Source organism: Prinia subflava, chromosome Z (assembly GCF_021018805.1).
Source record: "Prinia subflava isolate CZ2003 ecotype Zambia chromosome Z, Cam_Psub_1.2, whole genome shotgun sequence".
Lineage (NCBI taxonomy): Eukaryota > Metazoa > Chordata > Aves > Passeriformes > Cisticolidae > Prinia > Prinia subflava.
The window spans coordinates 46769106-46792491 of record NC_086283.1 but is presented as its reverse complement, the minus strand read 5'-3'; the positions used below and the strand labels follow the sequence as shown (position 1 = coordinate 46792491).

The following is a 23386-nucleotide window of genomic DNA, read 5'->3' as shown; positions in this document are numbered from 1 at the left end:
TTAGTACATGAATACAGTCCAGTAGATTTGATGATCATGATGATTTCCATTAATTTGGAGATTTTAATTGCTTTTTTTCTCAAGACAAAGTTAGCCCTGTGTGTCCTTTGTTACAGTATAATAAACTGTATGTAGAGCTGCTGTGAATATGTCTCTTGGTTAGATAGGAATGGGAAGGTAGGCCTTGTGGCCGTAGTCTTATTTCTAGAGCAAGGTAATTTCTTCCTCAGCTGGAAAGTCCACATAAAATCTGTCCACATAAGTTCAAGGCAGAAGAGGGATACCTCCTTGCTCTTTGACACCACCTTGGTGAATGGAGTCAGTTCCTGTTATGGACAGAGAGAATCGCTGTAATTTTTTTTTCCCTGTAGCATAAGTAAGAAAATATAAAGTAGGAAAAGAGAGTCTCCAGATCTCTCAGAGCTTCCCAGAATTCATAGGGTTTTGGAGAGAAAAAAACTGCTTTGTCTGAGGGAAATTGTAAGAATTTCATCATAAAACAGCAAAATAGATAGTCTGAACTCACGACATAGAAGAGACACTCTGAATATCAGAGTTTGTTGTTCACTGCCACCTGTGGTACAAGATGGAAAGCATTGTTTTTGCACATGAATAGGATTTTTTGTTAACTATCACAGAAGTCCTGCAATGCCTTGTGATTGGTTTGTAAAGCTGTTTTGTGTGACATAATGTTCAGCTGCATATTCAGCATATTCAGACATTTATCTAACACAACACATTGTTCTCTCTGTAGCCTCTTGCAGTGAGCGTTTCCTGAGCTCCTACATATGTGATGACACAGAATGCATCAGTATATCACATCTGGGGATCTGGATGCCTTTCTGTGCATCCTCCACTTGTCCAAGGTTACTTACCCAGTCAAAGTGGGGGAATCTATTGCATTGGAAATAACAGAGGGAATCTACAAGATGGAATTGGACTGAAAAGTACAAGCAAGAATCTATCATTTCATTGTTACATATTAAGGGGCTCTTACCGATTCTTTGAAAGTCTGGGAAAATTCCTGCTACATGTTATTTGAGTGCTAATACAATTCTTTTCAATGTACATCTTAATAACTCTAAAGTTAGTCTAGAGCTCTTAAAGGCCTAGCAAAATTTTAAAAGTAGTAAAAGTAAAGAAGAAAATTATCCTATAGTAATCAGTGTATTTACATAAATACAGAATAAAGTATATGTCTGTGTGTATCTGTAGAGCTATGTATAAACACACTGGAAGTTATATGTATATAAAAAAATTAACAGACTTTTCTATTCAAACAATTCTTACTCTGTGTTGTAAAACAGAGGGAGCAGACACTGTTATCTTTCATATAGCTGAATTTGCGCAGCTAATAAGGTTGGATCTCACTACCTCTTACTTCTGTCTTTAAAACAAATAGAAATATTCCATTCATTTTGTGGAGAGGACATCAGTGTTGCCTCTGCTTTTTTCTCCCCGTGAAGTATTTGGATGAATAATGTCAGTGATAACTGACCAGCTTTTTAGGACTTGAAAATTTGTCATTTCTTTTTACTGCTACTCCAAGGTGAAAAAGTTAGTGTAGGCCCTTGAAATTAAAAATTCATGTAAGAAAGGAAATTTCTGATCTTTCCAGTCCATTTCAGGACTAAGAAATTCTCTTCTGCGTTGCTTAAATTTGGATTGTGTTTCCATTGCTCATATTTGCAATCAGAATCAGGAAGCAATGGACTTTTCTCCTACTTTTTAAATACAAACATCCCATCTGGCTGCTAGCCCTTCTCCTCTTTAAGATCCATCGCTAAGTTCAGAGGCCTGGCAGAACTTTCTGGTAATGAAAGATGGTGGTGGTGGGGACCTGCTATGGTCTGTGACCGCTGCCACTGAATCTTCTGCTCTCTTCAGCCATGGACCCATGTTTTCCTTGATCAGCTTTTCTCTGTGTCTTGATATTCCTTGCCAATTTCAACTCTGTCTGGCTTTTGGCTTCCTTGACCACAGCTGCCATCCCTAGATGCCCAGACAATGTTTCTCTTTTCCTTCTTTCCAGCCTGTCTGTCCTCACCTGTCCTGTATGCTGGCTTTTCACATTCAAGCTATAGTGTGGTTTCCTTGCTTAGCTGAATTGGCCTCCTGATACATCTGCTCAGCCAACACAGATTGTCTTGACAACTGACACAGAGCTCCTTCCCCAGGGAATGCAGTGCTGCAGTGGTGGACCACTGCTGGAGCATTATTTCTGTCACACCTTCTGGCAGTGCTGGTGAGGAGATGGATGACCTGCCCAGTTAGAGAATGGACCTGAGTTGCTTGTGGTGATCCCTCATGGGCTGGTGCCTCCAGATTATCCGTGCTGGGACAAGTACAGGTTGATAGCATTGTTCAGCTCCTGCATCATCTGCTTGTTTTGTTCACTCTTGAGGTGACAGGGTCTGAAAACTTTTCTCACAGTCCATTTTGCAGTATTTGCACCTTAACTAACCAACTGTAATATTACAGTGTTCCTAAAGATGGAACATTCATGAGTTTATCATATATACTATGTACACAATTGAAAATTTGAACTAGCTTTCAAATTCCAGACTATTACTGAGACTTACTGTAGTTATCCTATCCTTGTCTTGTTGGAGAAGCAGTAACAGTTAATCAAATTGTGGGCATGTAGCTTTTAAGAGCAAAAAAATAATTTGAAGTTGTTTTTACTATTGAAAAAATGAATGGCTTTTGAGAGTCTGCATTTTGCCTTTATGGCAAAGAAGACTGGACTTTTCTGAGGAAATCACATTTTAAAATTGACTCATGAAGAACCCTGTAAAGACAAGGAAATTTAATGATTAAGAGTGTCCTATCTCCTAAGTTTGAGATTTGAGTATTATTTTCATCACGGCTGCTTTAGCCAGTTCCTACAAAAGTTTTACGATGTGAATGCACATCTGTTTTGTGTTATAGCAACTGTGATGGAAACCACATATGACCAAATTTATCCACAGAAATTTTCAAATCCTGTAGTAGTATATCCAGTGTGTTTTGCAGTTTTTTGCCTTTTTTCTACCTCAAAGGACCTACACTGATATTTCTTTAAGCCAAATAACTTCAGTAGGCATATCCTTACAAACAGTTGTGTTGGCATAACTTAATGAAATATTAAACTGCAGCATAGGACAAAATAAAAGGTGGCATGATGCGGCATGGAGATGGAGAACATACTAATCTTAGAAGAAGGGCCTCTTTGTCAGAAATGGTAGTTTGAGGGAAATGACTATAGCATGGTGCTGTAGATCTCTTGTATCTTTTTATGTTATCACTTCCACAGTGTCAATTTACATTATGGAATTTCTTGTTACTTTTACTTTTAAAATCAGAATCCAGATTGTTAGTTTTGGAGTGTTAGTTAACAATAGGAGCTATTGTTAGTTAACAATAGTGTTAATTGAAATAGGAAGTGATTCCACCTCTGTTTTGGAGGGAATATGGTGATTCATTTTCTTGGGATAGATTTTTTTCTAAACCAGGTCGATTTTTAGGCATTGATATTTGTGAACTTGTTCTTACTTTGTGAGACAGTCCTTTTATCTGTGTTTATTTCACATAGCTTATTATGTTGAAGAATAATTAATTTGTTGTAAAACTAGTGTTCTTTCTACTGTGTTGATTCGTATATTGCTTTTCCAAAATGCTTGTAGGAGAGGAAATACTTCCTTGCATGGTTATCCATTTATAGCTGCATTAAATAAGCTTGTAATTTTTTCTTCTGAGTCACATTTTTCTTGACCCTTTTATGAAAATGATCTCATGACTTTTTTGTATGCTGTTTTGCATGGATAGCAAATGAAAATGCAGATTTCTCTGGTAGATAGTGCATAGTTTAGGCTGGCTGCATATAAAATAAAAAATGACATTTCATGGCAGAAATACTTGTTTTGCTCTGTTAATCACTGGCTGAGAGAGTGGAGTGTAACCATGCCCAAGATGATTCACAGAGTATTTAGACATCTGATAAGATCTGAGAAAAGAAAATCTGATTCAGAGAGTTCATTTTTCATGTTCCGAAACAACATATTTTGTGATGCCATTTTACTGTGGATTTTTATGTGGAATGAAACAAAATAGTGCTTAAGGCTACAAGGAGTGAGTGCCATTTGCCATCTGGAAGTTTTCAGAGCAGCTGAAGTTAGCCTTGAAAGTCATACATGGGGACCAAGTGACAACATTCTGTTGACAGAATATGTGTAGCTAGAGAATTAACACCTATATAAATACTACCAAGATTAACAATTTAATGTTAAGTTAATGAACTAAAGGTTTACTTGTTGTTATTAAATACACTGCTTGTTAGTACACAGCATGATTAAGGCCATTCTTGCTGAAATTCCACAGTGCCATTTTGCTAGCCAGGTACATGTCAGAATGGTTACATGAGCAAAGATTGGATTTTTCCTCCCTTTAGCTACACAAGCAGTGTATTTCTAGAAGTTTATGTAAATTTCTAGTGATCTCACATGATTAGAGTCGGGTATTTTGCAGAGCTTTCTCCTTTTACTATGAATATAGCCATGTAATACTGTCATTGATTTGAATGGGGGTTTTTTCATTAGGTTATCATTTTGGTGCCTTTGTGGAACAACTTGCTGCTGCATCTCAAAAGCAATCGTAAAATCATCAAAAGTATCTGCAAACAAACCTCAGCACAGGAAAAGGCTTGTGCCTTTTCATGTTCTCATAGAATGCTGCATATCCAGATATGTCTTGATGTTCTGCATTTTGTAACTTGTCCTTGTTGAAACAGATTGTTTTGTACAACTGTCTGTGCAAAATGTTACTTACATATTTAAAAGTTGTCACAACTTTGTATTTTAAATATTAATGAAGATACATATGTGAGAACCCCTCAGATATATTCAGCTGTAAATCCAACTGATTTACTTTTATCAAGAAGTAAGAAGACTGTCTTAATACAGACTGAGGAGTTTGACACAAAGTTTGAGTGCCGATTTACGAGATTCTTCCCTGTTATTCTGGTTAATTATTTCTTACCAGAAGTTTCATTAGAAACAAATGGGGAGCAAAACATGCTTAGATATGGTCACAAAGGTTCATTTGCGTAAGGAGTGGTTGGTTTGGTTATCACATTTCTAAGGGAAAGTAATCAGAACTGTATATCAAAGCTGTAGGCAGACAGGGCCAGATGATGTAATGATATGCTGAAGGCACTTTGTAGATAGTACAATGCCACTTCTGAGTAGGGCCATGAACAGAGTGTATGGGGGACAAGGGTTGTTACGCTGTGTGCTGTTTATAATAATTTGTACTGCAGTTAATCCATCGGATGTGAAGGTGTTACAGTCTGATAATGAACTGTAATAATGAAATAGCTACTTCTTTTTATGATTTTTTCAGTAATCCTACACCAAAATCATAAATTGTCAAGGCATAATCTGCTGTACTGTACAAGTAGTATGGGTTTAAGTGGCACTGATGAATTGATGAGTCAGAAGGATTAATTTTATCACATAAGAGGTCCCTGCAGAAGGAGCAGCACAGCCTCCCACAGACAACATCCAATCCTAGATACAGGTTATGTAATTAATGCAGTAAAATCATGTGTCTAATGTGACCTAATTCAAAATGCAGTAAAGAATATGTTGAAGGCAAAGCTGTCAGCAGTAATTTATAACTGTAAAATAAATTAATATAACTGTGGCAATGCTTTTCCCAAGCCTGACTAGCTGCTGTTCTGGTTTGGCATAAACAGTGTTGCTTACTGTGCTACTAAGATGTTATTTTTCAGCCTATCCAGAATTTACTTTCATTTGATGTCAGACATTAATTGATTACATATTTTTAACGAATACATTATATTGTAATTTCTTTTTGAGAAAGTCTGAGTAAGAGTAGCAATAAGTAAGCAGTAAAGAAAATTTTAGAAGTTTTTGGCACCAAGTGCCTTTGTACCGTGCTATTAGCATGCTGTTAACTGTGCTGTTTTTGCAATTTAATTGTAAACCACCAACACTTCCACACAATGCACAATAAAATTTCAGAGTCTTTTGTTTACACAACTTTTTTGTTGTGTATGAAATCCTTTATGAGTTCTGTCATCAGAAGATGCTGTGGAGTACTAGGGGTATGCATTAGCAGCCTTTTTCTTGTTCCATTTGAAGTAAGGCATTACTGTGTAAGGATCTCTCTGTACAAGAGCAAACCCATGGTGTGTTAAAGTCATTTCCTGATGTTAAAGTGATTTTCAAGTCTGATTTTGTGCCTTTCTACATTTAGATTACAGTGTGTTATGCTTTGTTTCATCACTGCTCTGGTTATCTGAGCAATGAGTATTTTTCCAACAATTAGGGTAAGTGGTATAAAAACCTTATGATTAGACATATATATCCATTCTAAGTTACTGATTTACTGCCATATAGTTTTTAAACCTATGTTGTGCTGAAATTGCCTTTTTTTTTTTACATTAAGAGAAGGGATATTTCTGCTTAACCAAAAATACTTATGCTTGGATAATCTTCATCAAAATTACATAGCTAGAATCTGCTCTCATCTCTGTAAAATCATTTTTTTTCTTGTTCATGTAGAAAGACATACTATTGCCTCTTGATTCTGTGACAAAAATTACACCATTATCTTTGGGCACTATGTGCCAAAACATACCATGAATCACTGCTCAGTGGCATAAGGTAAAGGAGAGGTGCGTGGCACAGCATATCCCTCCTGGCTGTTACTGGTGTTTCTCCCTGCACTTAGTAGTGCCATTGTGTAAGAAATTAAACACAGTTTAACTGTCTGTTAAACAGTTTGGTTTTATTAGTAGGTGTGATCACAGCTTGCTTTAGCTCATGTTTGGGTATTGGCTTGAGCTGTAATGAAAGTATTTGTGTGTGAGAGAAGAAATGCTACCAGAGACACAAATGGTTGGTAGAGCTAGAAGAGAAGGCTGGTAGATTGAGTCATGCTTCAAAAGTAGAACTTGTTCCTTGAGTTTAGATAGCCCTATTCACCTAGTAGAGAGGTGCATGATTTTTGTACTCCCATCCCATTAGCTGCTAATAAGGGGGTGGTAGCAAATACATTTGCTGACGTTTGGAAGTTCTCCAAAAGTATAGCCTCTGTTATAAATAGGAGATGGAGGGGAGATAAGAGAAGAGTACAGGCAAAAACGCTCAGGGAAGTCTGAAATGTGGATTAGAGATAATTTGAAAAATGTGTTGTTCATAAGTATATGAGGGAACCATTAACTGATTATTTGCTATAAAGGAAAAGGTGCTGCCTGGAATTATCTTCCTTGACTACAAAATGACATCACGTTACTTTTCAGGTGTGCATCTTTCTTTCCCATTTGTTACAAGAGCATTCAGCTTATTAGATAACTAGCACTTTGACTTGTGTGGGGTAGTAAAAGGTTTTTGTTTAACTGTAATTTCACACACTTCCTGATAAGAGAAGCTTGTGCCTTGAAAGCCTGTTTTCACTCAGGTTTGCAAAATGCTGCTGTGTAATTCTTTTGTGGTTTCAGTATAGTCATTCTCTCTTTGGTAGGTTCTAGAAAGTTTTAAGATCATGGATTACAGTCTGCTTCTGGGAATCCACATATTGAACAGTAACGTGAAAGAAAAAGGAGAGTGTTCCCAGAGTGCATCAGACACAAAACGCCATGGAGGGCAGAAAGTTCTCTATTCCACTGCCATGGAATCTATACAAGGCCCTGGGAAGTCTGGAGACTCCGTCACCAAAGAGACAACAAACACGTAAGTGCTGTAACTACCACTATGAAAATTATTAACAGGCAAAACATTCAGGAGTACACTGCATTCCAGGAACTGAGAGACTGAGCCTTTTTTTTTCTTTCTAAAAGCTGCACCATCAAGATTTCATGCCACAGAGCATGAAATTGGAATGTTGGTCAGTAGATTGATCAGCTTTAAATACACGATAGTTCAGAGTGAATTATGTATGCACGCATGCATTCTTTTATAAAAGAGATATTATTAAAGAGCTATTACAAGAGTCCCAGCTATAATCTAATTTTAACTGGAAGCAGCCTGGTGAGACCAAAGCAAATACTATAAATTAACATTGAAATGGATATTCCTACAGGGCTTGTTTTCATCTTGAAGTAGTATACTCAACTACTATATATAGAATGATATATATAGATATAGATAGATATAGATATATATAGAACTACTGTATATAGAATGATACCACTGACAACTGAAGTGCAGTCATACATTATATGTTCTGCGATTAAGAACTGATGTTTTTCTCCTATTTTTCTGTCTAGCAAAAAATGTAATAGAAATCTGAATATATGGACAATCATATTCTGTTGTTTCCTTCATAATATATTAAGTGCTGTGAGAGCATTATCATCACCATTCAACATTGCACAAAGTCAGTCCTTCATTATAACGAGGATTTAATGTAAAATGAAGGATTTACTTTTCTTCTGGTTCTCAAGGGAGCTGTGTAGGTAAATACAGCTAATAATATCAAAATCTGTGCTTAAACCTACAGCAAACAAGTGAAAGAATTATGATACCTAGCATTCACAGAGAGTTTCCAGACACTGAGAACTCTAGACTATAATTAGACAGAGCTTTATTTCACTTGGTTTTTACAACTCACCCACATTCACACAGAAGATGGCCAGTGCTGTTGCATGAGGTGTTTCACTGCCTGCCACCCTGGGCTCCCACACCACTTAAATAGTAGCACTAATATAGTGCTACTCAGATCCTGACAAGTGGAGTACTTCCATGGCCCATTGCACTATCTCTCTCATATTGACATAATGACTAGTGGAGAAAAAAACAATGCTGAGATTCTAAAATGGACCATTTTTCTAGGTTTTGGAGTAGGAAGAGAGAGTCTTAGAATGAAGGTCCATAGCTGAGTACAGACCCTGGACCAACCGGAGGCCCACGCAGTCAGGATTCTCATCTTGATACTGTTGCTTTTTCTCTCACTTACCTGTTTGTAAAGAAATTTTGGAAAAGCACAGTAATACATCATTTTTAGTGAAAAATATATGAAACAGCCTTTTCAGACTTTGATTAATGTGCAAACTTTCTGTGACTTGTTACCTATGATCAATAAAGTGAGAAAATTCTCCCTTATCTAGAGTTACATATTTTCCTTAGTAATAAACTGATGTATACTTTCTTCCAATTTTCAGATCATCTGAATATTTCCAATTCTAAAATGTATCTTAAAATATTCCTCTTTTTTTTAATGATGGATATTTACCACTGAGTCCCAGATACTTCAAATTTTCTATTTAAAATACGTTGCATGCTAGGTGACTCACATTTGACTGACTTTGCACTGTGGCATCTGACTTGAATATTGTCTGTTCCTTTGGGTTTACAAGTGGGTACAGTTCAGCTGGTAACTGGTGATCAGAGACATTCTGAAAGATATTCTAACTGTGTTGTTTCTCCTAGAATGGGAGGTATTCCAGCAAAAAGCTATAAAGGTGAAAAGCTGCTTTTATTTATGGGTATTATTGATATTCTCCAGTCTTACAGGTAAGTTGAACTTCAACTTTCAATGAATTTTCACTGAGCAAAATATTCTGAAATTACTTATAAAATTGGAAGCTTTATAAAGCAGTTCTGATTTATTTTTTACATACTTAGGTTGATGAAGAAGCTGGAACATTCTTGGAAAGCTCTTGTTTATGATGGGGTAAGTAGATTTTAATATTTTTTAAAACTGATATTTTATCTGGTAGACTTTTGACTCATGCTGACCAGGAAAAAAATAGTTCTGGTATATTTGTAGTCTAAACTCAATATTTGGTTTGAGCTGCTGCTGAAATCTTCCCAATACATGCTCTGATTTTATTTGTTGGGCTTTCAAATAACAACTAAAAATATTAGTTTGTCCTTACAACTTACACAAGTCTAGCCACCTAGTAGAACATTGATGAATCTATAACTGAAAAATATACATAATTTGAAAAAAATAATTTCAAATGCTTGGAAGATTTTGCTGAATATAGCTGTATAATTCATAACTCATAGTTTCATAAATGAAATACCTAAAAAGTTCTTGAAGAATTAACCTTTAAAAGCGAAAAAAGTGGTAATGACTCACTAGTTTTCACTGTGCCTGAAATGTGTAATATAGTTTCGCCTGAGGTGTCCAGTTTCTTTCTTGACACCTTACATGTGATTTACTGGTAAAAAATGTGACTGAGATTTTTTCAATCTTGTAGGATACTGTTTCAGTTCACCGACCAAGTTTTTATGCAGACAGATTTTTAAAGTTTATGAATGCAAGAGTTTTTAAAAAAGTTCAAGGTAAGACAGTAGTGACTTCTAATCTTTTAGATATTTTTATAATTGTAACTTTATAATGCTCTTGTCTTGGCAATAAAACAAGCCTGTCTTCAACATCATGTAGCACTTTTGTAGCTCCAATCTGGAAACTAAATTTCTGGCAATTGGGATTTTACTCTATTAGTAAAATCACTAATATGAATTATGTACTATGTATTTTTGCCACATTAGGGCTGTCTAAAGTTGGCTTCAGGTGACCACCTAGACACTCTAATTGCTCCTTCTCTTCAAGCAGATGAGGGAAAAGTTGTAACAAAAGACAGATGTGTTCAAATAAGGACAGGGAGAGATCACTCACAAATTACTGTCCCTGGCAAAACTCACTCAACTCAGGGAAATTATTTAGCATCTTACTAATAAAAAAAAAAAGTTTAGAGACACTTTCATATAGGCTTTTTCCATCAAAAGGTCAGATCAAATTTTATTTTCACTACCTTTTCTACCACTGGAAGTCACACTGGCCTTTGTTGCTCTGCATGTTGTCTAAAGATGATACCACTTTTCTAAAGACCAGTTGAGCCTGTGAACTCTGAGCCTACCCATGAAAACAAGTGTTAAAGGCCTGGCAGATCAGAGCAACAAATATGATTATGTGTAAAGGCATATGAAAGAAGAGGGAAAACTGATAATGCAACAAGAAGGCAGAAGTGTAGGTGATAACTATTTTGTGAAACTCTAAATAAGAAAAAGAATATCATAGATAGATGAATGGAAAAGGCCGAGAGTAACTATACTAAAACAATTAAGATATTTTAAATAGAATGAATGCATCTTTAAAAGAAAAAGAGAAAATTTGAATTAACCCCAAGCAGTGATTCCCTGTATGCATGATATGTTATAACAGCTTTTCAGTAAAATCAGACTTTTTATGAGTCTTATAAATATTCATGTATTTATGGATAATTTCTATATAAATTGACCATGCTACTGAAAGGAAATTCAATCTGAAGTGTTGCAAGTGCAGGGAAGGATGGTGATGTGGGACAAAAGAGACCTAGACAAGCTTGAGAAGTGGACTCATGGGAACCCGACCAGTTTCAACAAAGCCAAGTGCAAAATGTTACATGTGAGTTGGGGCAACCCCAGATACCACAGGGTGGGGGATTAACAAATCAGGGCAGCCCTGCTGAGAAGGACTCGGCGGTGTTGGTGGATGAGAGCTGGACGTGACACAGCAACGTGCACTCACAGCCCAGAAAGCCAAACGTGTCCTGGGCTGCATCCAGAGCAGCGTGGGCAGCAGGGCCAGGGAGGGGATTCTGCCCCTCTGCTCTGCTGTGCTGAGACCCCACCTGCAGAGCTGCATCCAGCTCTGGGGTCCCAGCACAGGAAGGACATGGATCTGTTCGAGGGAGTCCAGATGAGAGCCACCAACATGATTAGAGGGATGGAGCCCCTCTTCTGTGAAGTCAGACTAGGCAAGTTGGGAATGTTCAGCAGAGAAGGGAAAGGTCTGGAGAAATCTTATAGCAGCCTTACAGTACCTAAAGAGGACTTACAAGAAGGCTGGAGGTGGACTTTTTAGAAGGGCATATAGTGATAGAGAATCACTATAAATATAAAGAGAATGGCTTTAAGCTGAAGAAGGGTAGATTTAGGTTGGATGTTACAAAGAAGCTCTTTAAAAGTGAGGGTGATTAGGCACTGGAACAGGTTGCCCAGAGAAAATGTAGGTGCCCCATCCCGGGAGTGTTCAAGGCTAGTTTGGTGGGAATCTGAGCAACCTGCTCTAGTGGGAGGTGTCATTGGCTCAGCAGGGTTTGGAACTATATGATTTTTAAGATCCCTCCCAACCCATGCCATTCTGTGACAACTGCTCAGATATGCCCAATGTGTGTGCAGTAAGGAAGTCTCTAATAAATATACTGGCAAGGCAAAGATGAGTGCTTAGGGTTGATGAAATTTAGCCTGTTCTTTGGGGAAAAGCTGTTCTGATTATGTGAGCAATGAGGCTTTTCCCAACAATTATCACAAGTGGTATAAAACCTTACAGTAAGACATACAGATTAGGTGTCTTAAACAGTGTGCCTGCATACTAACTTGCTGCTTTACTACCAGATTATTTTTAAACCCATGGAGGTGATGCTGAAATTGCACCTGTTTGTTTGTTTCTAGTAAGAGAAGGGCTGGTTTTGATTACCCTCTAGGAAAGAGTGTTTTCTGAGTCAATGGTTTTTTATGAAGCAGTGTTCTTGACAAATAAGTATTAACTGATGGGATATAATTATCTAGTTTGTAGAGAAATTTGTACTTTAAAATGGATCTGAGTCAGCAGTTTCATAATCCTGCTCACAGAAGTGTATTTGCTTTGGAGTTAAAGTGTCAAAATGTGAAATGGACAGTCTGCTCAAATACTACAGGAGGAGTGTTGAACATATGGCATTGTCTTAAACTGATTGAAGGTGTTTTGCGGATACTTTCTGACCATGCTGGTCTTGATGCTTTGGGAAGACTGACCTGCAACTGAAACTGAACAGAGCTAGAGAATAAAGTAAATATTTATTGAAAAGCCTTCAAGGATATACCTTGGGCAGCACAAGAGCCTGACCAGGATTACACCCAAGGTTGACTTAAAACAGTCACAAAATAGATGACCAGTCACAAGGTCTTACACTTTTATAAGTTTTGGTCCATTTGCATATTGGGTTTTAATTCTCCAGTTACAGCTTTGGGTTGTGAGGTCTCATCCTTCTTGTTTTCCTTCTTCAGTCCACCGTCGTTTATGCCTTTGGGCCTGAAACCTGTACTTGTTGTCCTTGGTCTTCAGCAGGAAAAGGATTTGTTTTGTCTACCCACTCCAAGAAGAAAGCTTACTAGCACTTCATATGAGGCTCAGAATTACACCCCTAGGCAGCACAGAATCTGAAAATATGAAAGCTAAAACCTAAGGCATAAGTCTCTTAACATTTTCATTAGTTATCTGGAGTGAGAAACAAGTCTGCGTGGACAGAGAGAGAACAAAATACAAACAAACACTAAAACTAAATAAGATTTAAGTAAACAAAAATGACTACAAATACTGGAATAAATCAATGATTCAAAGTGTTGAAAGTTAAATCCTTTGGAAAAAAATAATTAATAAGAAAATAGAAGAATCTGATGTGACAAAATGCAAAGCAAAATTCAGCTTAAAGGAGGAAGGAGTCTCCTGAGACCCAGTTCTCTTTAAGTCTTAGAATAATTTTGCCAAAGAACTGGTGGGAGTTCTGCTGTCTGAGACAATACTCAAAGGAACTCCTCTGCATTGAAAAAGAATAAAGAGTGTCTGCCCCTTACTACTTGATACTCCCGTTTGACAAAATAAATGCCATATATGTTACTTCAACATCTGAGTCTATTTTTTGCCAATTCTTTCTAATTCTGACTGCTAGATTTGTACCAGGACAAGACACAACCTGTTCTGTACTTGAAGCCTACAATGTACAATTAAAGGATATCATGCCTAATTTTCTCTCTGATCTTAATTCATCTGTCTCATTTTTCCAGGCTATTAACCTGGCTAAGTATCCTACTCTTATTGATTTCTTCTGTATACAGGCCTGTTAATGTGCTTTTATGCACATTAACAGTTCAAATGCATTATCGTTCTTTCATAAAAAATTCAAAAAAATTATTTCTAAGCTTTGAGTCAGGCATTTCAGTTTAAACACTTAAGCTGTGTTCTGAATCTGTTTTTTCCCCTACTGCACAAAAAAAAATGCATAATTAATTACAAAAACTTAATAAGTGGATTTAGCCTTGGGCAGAGGCTATCTCAGCAACTATCTATGTTCTTTTGAAAAAAAACCCTGGAACTACGTATCTGATTCTTTTCTTCAGTCTTTAGCCAAGTGACTTGATGTAATTTGAACTTTGTAATAAAGCAATGAAAGACATGTTATAGTGCATCTGAAGTAACTTTGCAGCCAATGCATGGAGATCAGCAGCCAGCAGCTGAAAAACACTAAATGAAATAGCTGGCATCCTTCTGGAGAAGAGCTACAGATAGGGGTCATGATTCAGTAGTAGTGGTGATGATCCGTTCTAGAGTTTGATTCAAAATGCTGTTTAAATAGGCAGGCCCTGCTAAGAATTAGAAAGGAGGTGTTGATACCTGATTGTGTAGGCCATTAAGATTTTTGACGTGCTTATTGTACCCAAAAGAAACGTTTGACACATGAGTCTGAAGTGGAAATTCTGCAGTATCACTACACAGAAGTAGTTAACAGTTCAAAAAATGATCGTAACCTCTCAGAATACTCCAAATATCTTTTCTGTTTTCCTATTTCTTGGTTTGTTTGGGTTTTTTCTGTATCATTCTATCTCTGATTACATGGGTTGGTACTCCATAGGAGCTTTTTAACTTAGTGGTGCCAATGACTTGACTTATTGTCTTATAATAAACAGTAAGAGACTGGAAAAACCAAAAGTACTTATCTTGCAGATGAAATAACAATACCTTTCACGCTAGTTTTAATATAATGTTTGTTAAGTAGATTTCTGGACATATTCTTCATCTGTATTCAAAACCTAGATTTTCTATATGACTTACTTTTTCATATGCTGTTAAAGATGTGCAGGGAGATAAGATGACATCATTCAATACCTTTGTTTATTTGGTAATACAGCTGTAAAGCCTTCACCTTCAAAGAAACGGTGCAATTCCATCACAGCCCTAAAGGCAGCCTCACAAGAAATAGTGTGTGCAGTTAGCCAGGAGTGGAAGGATGAAAAGCATGGCACTCTTGCTGAAGGACAAAGTTATGCCAGCCTTGATGAAGAAGGTACTGTCTTTCAAATCAACCTAAATGATGGTTTTAAAAATTTTGTATAAGCTCTAGAAGTCCTGTAATTAGAGCATCACCAGTATGCCTGATCTATCAAAATCAGTCAGTTATTCTTCTGAAGAGAGTACTTAGTAATATTTGGCAAAATGCACTTTCAGGAGCAAGATGAAGTCAGAATCAAAGTTTGTAATATGATGTTAAACTTTCAGATTTCAGGACATCCTAAAAAACCATATTCAGTCCAGGTAATAAATTAAGGCCAGGGCCAATGCTATCCTTTTCACTGACCTCTAAACAAGCGTGTCACATGAAGTGTTTTGAAGCTCAGTCCATTGTTCCCAGAGTCTTTTTGAAGAGATACAACTTTGTCCATTTCAGAGCTTGGCTGCAGCCATGAAGAAAGCAGAACCAAATGCTTACCTAGTCCAATCTGATAAATGAGTCCTGGTAGCATGAGAACAGTCCCAGGACTGAGAAGAATTCATAACTCATACTTCTGCTTAATATTTGATCTTGGAGTTACTCTGTATGCTGCTGCATGTACTTGTTAGCAGCGGAAATTCACTCTAATACAAAAGAGTGTGGGTGTGGGCATATGAATACTACCATATCATCAATTCGAACATTAGAATTGAACATCAGTTCAAACTTCTAGAAGGTGATGAGGGCACTATGGGACTCAATATACTTACATGAAGATTCTTGGAATCAATTTAAAATGTAATTTGTTAACATTGTTCTTTATTTCTGCATATGCAGTACTAGGTTCACACCACCGGCCGGATCTAGTGCCAAGCACTCCATCTCTGTTTGAAGCAGCTTCCTTGGCAACCACACTTTCTTCTTCTTCCTTGAATGTAGATGAGCATTGTCAGCGTGATAAACCTACGCTCTATTCTAGCAGGTAAAGGCTATATATGTTAGAGGATTCCACACTGTTGTGCTAGAATTTTAACATGGTGCTCAACAGGAGGGGGCTCTGCAAAATAAGAAGCAAAAGGGGCAAGTGTCTCCGTAACTTAGTATTTAACCCTTGCAGTGAAGGAGGGAAAAGCCTGTAGGATTTACCATGTATTTGTTTGTAGTTATATGTTTGGAATTGGGGATCATTAAATAGAAAGCATAAATCTGGTAAAAAATGTTACATGAATTATTCTTCATGTTCCAAAACTAAATTGGATATCTCAAGTGTCCTTGGGCCTGTACCATAAACCAAACTACATTAAGGTCAGGGTAGGAAGTACTTCTCGTAATTTGGCTGTAGGCCTAAAACAGCTGCAGAAAATAATGACGTGCTAAGAAAAGGAAATATTGTTCTTTCTTCTGAATGTACAGTGCTGAATAGTCTGCTTTTAATTCTTCCATAACAACCATTTTCTGAAGTAAATTTCTGTGAAACTTCATCCATGGGTGTGATTAGAGCCTGTCTGATTTTAATCCAGGAAGCATAAAAACAGGAATGTCTTAAGAAAAGTTGTGCAGATGAGGCATGTTTTGGGGTGTAATGAAGATGAAGTTTTAACCGCAGAACAAAAATGCTTATACACAAATTTTAGGAAATAAAACTACTGATGAATAAGCATTAATAGAAATAGAGCTCAGTCATTTCAGCTTGTGTCAAGTTATCAGTAGGACTTCAATATTCATGATCTTTCACCAAGTTTTTTCTTTGACAGAAACAGCTACAGAGTACTGAAGGGTTTTGTTTGTTTTGAACATCAAATAAAACTACAGAACTACTTTGTATTAGAATCAGTCAGGAAAAGAGAATGGTGGAGTTGTCTGAATAAAGAGCTCAGATTTCAAATATTCTTTACTCCAAAATCGTACTAAAATAAAGTTTTTGGCAGGGCTACACTTGGATTGTAAATCTAGACCCGTTTACTTTCCAGTTGTGATTCAGTCAATGAAATAACCTCTAATGCAGGACATGTTGCCAGCTATATGATTAGCATGCTTATCTTACAAAATCAGATTTTTAGTGTCTGCAGTCCAGCTATGAACTTCATCTTTACAAGAGGGCACGTTCTCTAACACAGCAGGCCTGGTACCAGCATTCACAGATATATGGTTCTCTCCACATCTGCCAAAACACGTACACGGTAGCCAAGAGATCTGCCATAGGGCTTACCAACATCTTTGCTGGTCTAGGCGTGCCCTCTTCAGCTACGGCCTGGTGGCAGCAGCACAATTCATGCACATACTGAGCTTCCCTGTCATAGCCAATAGCTTTCTTATAGGAGTTAAGAAAGCTGTTAAGCATGCACAGTGTTGAACTAACTTCCCTAAGATTCTGGGCACCTGCTGTTTTGTACCCATTTCTTTCGGCATCAGTTCAAGGAGGTCATTCCTTCTTCTTGGCACTTAATAATATATACTTGTGAAGTTTACTTATGGTTTTATGGTTCACTGAAGGAACTTCAGTCCTCTTCAGTCCTGTAAAAAAACTATCAGGGAAATAAACCCACCAAAAAATCCATGCTACAATGAACTGTAGATTCAGATCTGAGATTTTCTTGTCAGAATTCTTCTTTTGAATATTAGAAAACTATGTGATGCAGGACTCATTATTTTGCCATTTGTCTCTGATAAACAGAAACCTTGGAGCAGTCTCTGAAACAAAGCCTAATTTAAAGATTTGTTTGCAAATGTGAGCCTGCTTTCAATCTTTAAATATGTAATTGACTATGACATTCTGCTTTGTTATTTAATAGAATTACAGTTTGACACCTTCTTCACCGGGCTTTTTCCTTGTTCTGCATGGTAAAATAGCACAAAGTAAAGAGTACCTGAATTTGCTTGTAACCTGTCAGGAATTTCTGGTTTAAGGTAATAAAGGAGGAGGGTCTTGTGTGTGTAGTGATAATGTGATATTTGTACAGCTTCTTGACTCCTACTAATGAGCAGTATGTGCCCATACCACTTAGAAAACAGAGGGTATTATTTTCTTCATTAAAAAGAGAGCAGTAATACTTTTAGATACCTTGAAGAACACACTGTATTTTCTATTTGGGTTGAGTTTTCTCTTCAGAATTACCCTCTGTTTCTGTTATCCAATGTAATACTTCCCCAAGGAGAGGCAAATGGCTTAAAATATAAAGAAAGGCCATCAGCACCATCTGTCCTTGAGAGTACTCAGCATTTGTGGTAGAAAGTGAGAAACTGCTGCTACTGGTGATAAGCAGACAGAAATGTCTTGCTAAGGTGGAGGCAGCTTCTGGGGCTGTGTCTTGTGAGGAGGGCTTTTGTAAAGCTGGCCTGGTACAGATTAGAACTAGCAAAACTAATTGGTAGTTATGCAGAGAAGTGTTTGAGGATGTGTGATTAAAGTGAAAAAGAGAGACTGAGCAGCAGTCATAAACATACTGCTTATTAAGAGTGTCATTCCAGGCTGCAAGCTGATTATTTTCACCAAGTTATTCCTCAGTTGAAAAAGCAGAGGACACCCGAGGTGCTAGCTAGACAGTGTGAAGAGGACTTACGAATGCAAGAGTAGTGGAGAGGGGGAAAACTGCTGTATTTTTCAGCACAAAAATGACTGGACCTAAAAAACAGAAGGAAAAAGAAGAAAAATACAATCATGACATATGCTATTCAGAAAATGTAGGTTTTCTTGTTTGTCAGAAGACAGCTGGTTTCTTTTCCATTAAGCTGTTTCTCAGTCAAATGGTTTTGTCATAAGCAATGTCCTTTAGTAAAAGAACAGAATTGACAATTTATTGCTTCTGTTAAAATGTTCAAGTATTTTCCATTCCTCAAGTAGGTTTATATTTGGTGCAGAGATATTTTAGTAGCTAAAGGGTCTGTTTCCACTAGAAAATGTAATGATTAGCCCAAGACCACTTCTTTGAAGGGGTTTGTTTTATCCTAGGAAATGTAATACTTACATATTATATTGTTATTTTAATAGCAGAAGTGATAACAGATTTTTTTCCCTTCCAGGAAAAGTTTTCGTATTAAATACTGATGAATTAAATTAAAGATGACAAATCTGAATGCCATAAGCCCTATGATTCTTGTCTCACTTGACATTGCTTTTAGAATTGCAAAGAAGGAGGTCAAGGGTGCTCCTGGAAATGTTTGAAACTTGCTTTAAAATATTATAAAATGTTTCAAACTGTAGAAGTTTTATAATTCATGTTTGAAATATTTCAAGAACACAGGAAGTCTTTTTTCAGTGGATTTTTCAGCAGGTCTCATGAGACTTTCCAGTCCCAAACCCAAGCAAAATCCTATGATGCATAAAGGGGTGCTTCACCTCCCTCTTTAGAGCAATGCCAAGATAATGTGGGCTGTATAAGGAAGACAGCTGAATTCTTCTGATACACCTGAGCCTAAGGGAAAAAACATATTTAAAATCAAATTCTTCTTTGTCTTTATGCATTCTATGCCTCATTTCTGTAAGATATATATGTAGTCTGGACTTCTGCATTCTCTTTCTTCTTCTTCCTTCTTATCTGTGTATTTTTCAATTTTTTCTTTGTATTACTTTTGTGTTCCTGTTTCTAGGTGGAGACCACTTGAAATTTTGGAAGGCTTTTGAGGGATTGTGGGTTTTTCTCTTACACAGTCAAGCTTCCTGAAGCATCCAGGCTTTGAAATACTGTTCTGCTGTTTTTTCCAGTGACAGGGATTTATATACTTATTGGTTTTTCTGTTCTACGGAACACTAAGCACCTCTTTTGGCAGTTGGTGTTCTACATAAATAAACTTTCGTGTTTAAGTTCCAATGTTCTGTCTGTCCACACATTACTCTTAGCTTCTGAAGCTTAGACAACTTTGTCTGAATCTGATTCGAAGTGGATTAAATTCACACATACCTCATGATAATAAGCAGGAAGAAAACTACTTGAATGCTTAAATGCTATGAACAGATGCACTGAAACACTGGGGATATCTCCATGGGGAAGAAATTTTGACTATGATTGAAGCAACATGTATTGTGGCTTAAAGTAAAACTAAGCTTTCCCAGTTCTCTAATGATGGAATTAGTTTTGCTTCTTTTTTCTTTTCTTAATTAAGAATCAGGATCAAATAGAATGTTTTAGCCAGAGGAGGGCAACAGCATAGTTGAGCATGCTCCTTTTGACTGGTCATTACTGAATGAGAGAAAGTACCTGTAAAAGTTCTGCTTTTTTGTTTTGCTTGGCTTTTCTTTTTCAGCCTGAGATGCTAACTCAAGGATGAGAACTCACTCCACTGTAGAAACTGCATTAAAATCCTATTCTTCTGAATTGCTCTTTCTGAAACACTGAGTGGGGATTTCACTTGTTCTCTCTTGTGCCACCCCCAATATGTCTTTGACTTATCAGTCTTGTTAAATTCAGTCTGCATTAAAACTGGCAATAAATGTGGCTATGATGATGCTATTGAAGAAATCTGAATTTCAGTTACCAACTGCTGACAGCGCGTGTATTGCTGTTAAGAGATTAATTACAAGATTTTTGTTTTTACTCCTTTACACTTCTGAATAGAATTCAAGTTACACATATGAGAATAGTGCTAAGTCAATGGAACTGGGTCATCCTAGTGCAAGAGAAGTAGTCCTGCTTTTGAAAAAAATGCATTATATCATAAAAGGAGCATTGTAATCTTGTGAATGTAAAGCTATGTTTCAGTATAACATTGATTCATTATTTTGTTGAGCATCTGAATTTCAACTTCATATGTTAGTTTCTGCATGCTGAACTTCGCATGCTAGTTTTGCCCTTTTGGAAGTTCTATCCCATCTGAAATATACTTAAAGTAGTGCAAAGGGAGGGAGAAATTAGTCATATCTGGACTGATGGCTGTAACCATATTTCCATACCAAGTTGTAATTCAGAAATTTTGCTTTTCACCTTGTCTGTAAATAGATAATGACTTCTAAAGTATGTCTCTGCACAACTGACAATTGGGTTTTCAAGGCAGCCTGGAGTCTAATTTCTGGCAGCTAGTCAAGACATGATACAGGACATCTGACTCCATTAAAATACATTTGAGAGTTTCAGCTTTGTTAACCAAATGTGTTACAAAATGAGATTTCTGTGGAGGTGCATGTGCAGTTTCACATTATTTCTGTATGGCAGAGAACAAAAAAATCAATCAATTAATAAAGTAATAGAGTGCACCTGCTCTGTAAACATCACTTCCTTGCATAGGTGTACTAATTACAATACACTCTTGTTCTCCCATTTTTCCTTCTGAAACTAGAGCTGCTAGTGATCTGTGTCTGCATGGAAAAGTCCAATGTTGCTAATATTACAATGTGCCTAACTGCTTACTCTTTTTTCTCCTATTTTGAATTATGCAATGCTGCCAAAATTTACATCATGTGTAATGTGCAAGTAATATTTTGAGATTAATGGAACTATGTGACATGTACTGTGACTTAGTTTCATTCATTAAATAAATACTGAAGTCCAGCAATAGCATTACTTTCTGATAAGATTTTAGTAAATGCATAAAATAAAATCTGAGGTTTCTGTACAATTAGTAAAATATGAACTTCCAGTTGTCTAGCCATTGCAAACATATCTATATTTATTTACATTCCTTTTTTTCCCAAGTATTTGAAGATTTTTATGTTTAATAGAGAAAATTCTAAATTTTCAGTTATGACTGAGCTTTGTAACTTAGAGTTTTGGTAGATTGTACTCTCCCTTCTCTTTGCAGTAAAGGGTTACCGTCGAGTTCAACATTCACTTTGGGAGACAGTGCCATCTATTTGACTTCAGAACAGAGCACATTGGAAACGGAAAATGATAATGCTTCAGTTTTGGATGTCTACTTAGTAAGTTGTCAAACTGTTTCTGATGAGCTTCTTCACCTGTAATTGCTTTGACTCAGGCTTAGTAAGTGACTAAAATTCCTGCTTAACTTTAAGATCCAGAGGTTTTATTGAGGTAGTTTTTGCCTGAAACATGTGTAAGTCTGCATAGGTATGATTTGCCAAAGCAAATCCCTGAAGAATTTATAAGCCTATTAACTCTTGCATTAATAATGAAATTTGCCAAAAGATCTTTCAGTTTTTCTCTAATGGTATGAGGTCTTTTCTGTTGTTTTCCAATGGAGGGAAAAAGAACAAAACCTAAACCAACAACAAAATCTTTCCTCTTCATGTAGAATACTTCATAATACAGAAATTAAATTTTCTCAGAGTGGAAAGTTCTGTGTTTATGTCACTGATTTTGAATCCAAGTAGAGCTCAGTGTGAAGTACATTAATGGTCCTCTTTTCTGCTTTGAAGAGTTGTCCAGTTGTGACAGCTGATTAAAAATGTGTCTTTTCTTTGCTATTTCAGTTCTTAGTGAGCAATTTCTCTGACTGCTGAAAGATAAGGTCAAATCTATCTTTTGTTGTTGTCATATCACCTGTGTTTCAAATGTTCTCTTGGTAACCACAGCTCACATTCCACAGACCTAAAGGTAGTAGGCACCCAATTTAAGTTCCAATTGAGTGAAGTTTTGTGCATATAATTTTTTTAGGTTGTTTTGAAATTGTCAGTATAAAAGCAGGAGGCAGGTATGTTAAGCTTGGCATTTTTCCCCCAAAGGCTTATTTTCATAAATCATAAACAATTCTGTCATTATTCTAGAAATATTTCCCCTTGACTCTCATGCTAAGAATGGTACCAGAGATGAAGAATCAAAGGAGGGAAGTTTATTTGTGTTTCTAATAAATGTTCACAGAGACATGGTTGCTTCCTTTCTAGATAAAATTTATTGCATTCTTTATTTTTCTTAGCCCTAGAATTACCTGATTTTTGTCTTAAGAAATCCATACTATCTTAGAATCATAAAACAGCTCAGGTTGATGTGGCCTCAAGAGATCATCCAGTCCCACTGGAATTGTGGAAAAGGCAGCCTAGATAAGACTAACACCCTTTTCCACCCCAGCTTTAAAACCTCCAACAATGGGAACTCTGCCACATCCTACAGAAGTTGTTCCAGTGATCATCTGTCCAGAAAAAAATTTTCTTGTGTTCAGATGAAACACGTTTGTGTCTGATCCAACATCAAGATGAAATATATCACATTCTCTTTTTCTGTAGGCTGTGCCACTGATGGTTTTTTTCCTTCTTATTAGCCAGCAGCACTTGAGTATGTATAGTACTCATTAATAGCTACTAATTTAACAGTCCAGCTCACTTAGGGGAGTAGTTGTCTGTCCTGCCTCCACTGATACAAAACAGTAGGAAGTACCAGTGGCCAATTAGATGTAGAATTTACTTAGTTAACTGTGACCTCGAGCACCCCATTAAATCAATCTATTCCTGTAGGACTTATGTTAATTTGACTCATTGCT

The 23386-nt window shown here is 36.8% G+C and overlaps 1 protein-coding gene across 2 annotated transcripts in view; it reads left to right on the top strand.

Annotated features, from left to right (window-relative positions):
- PIP5K1B (phosphatidylinositol-4-phosphate 5-kinase type 1 beta) overlaps positions 1-23386 on the top strand; it is a 96389-nt gene that overhangs the window by 62735 nt on the left and 10268 nt on the right. For both annotated transcript variants that reach the window (XM_063423775.1, XM_063423776.1), the window contains 7 exons: positions 7528-7736; positions 9435-9518; positions 9630-9678; positions 10211-10295; positions 14942-15097; positions 15860-16004; positions 21755-21872. In XM_063423775.1, the coding sequence (XP_063279845.1) occupies positions 7528-7736; positions 9435-9518; positions 9630-9678; positions 10211-10295; positions 14942-15097; positions 15860-16004; positions 21755-21872 (846 nt within the window). The remainder of the gene's footprint in view (positions 1-7527; positions 7737-9434; positions 9519-9629; positions 9679-10210; positions 10296-14941; positions 15098-15859; positions 16005-21754; positions 21873-23386) is intronic.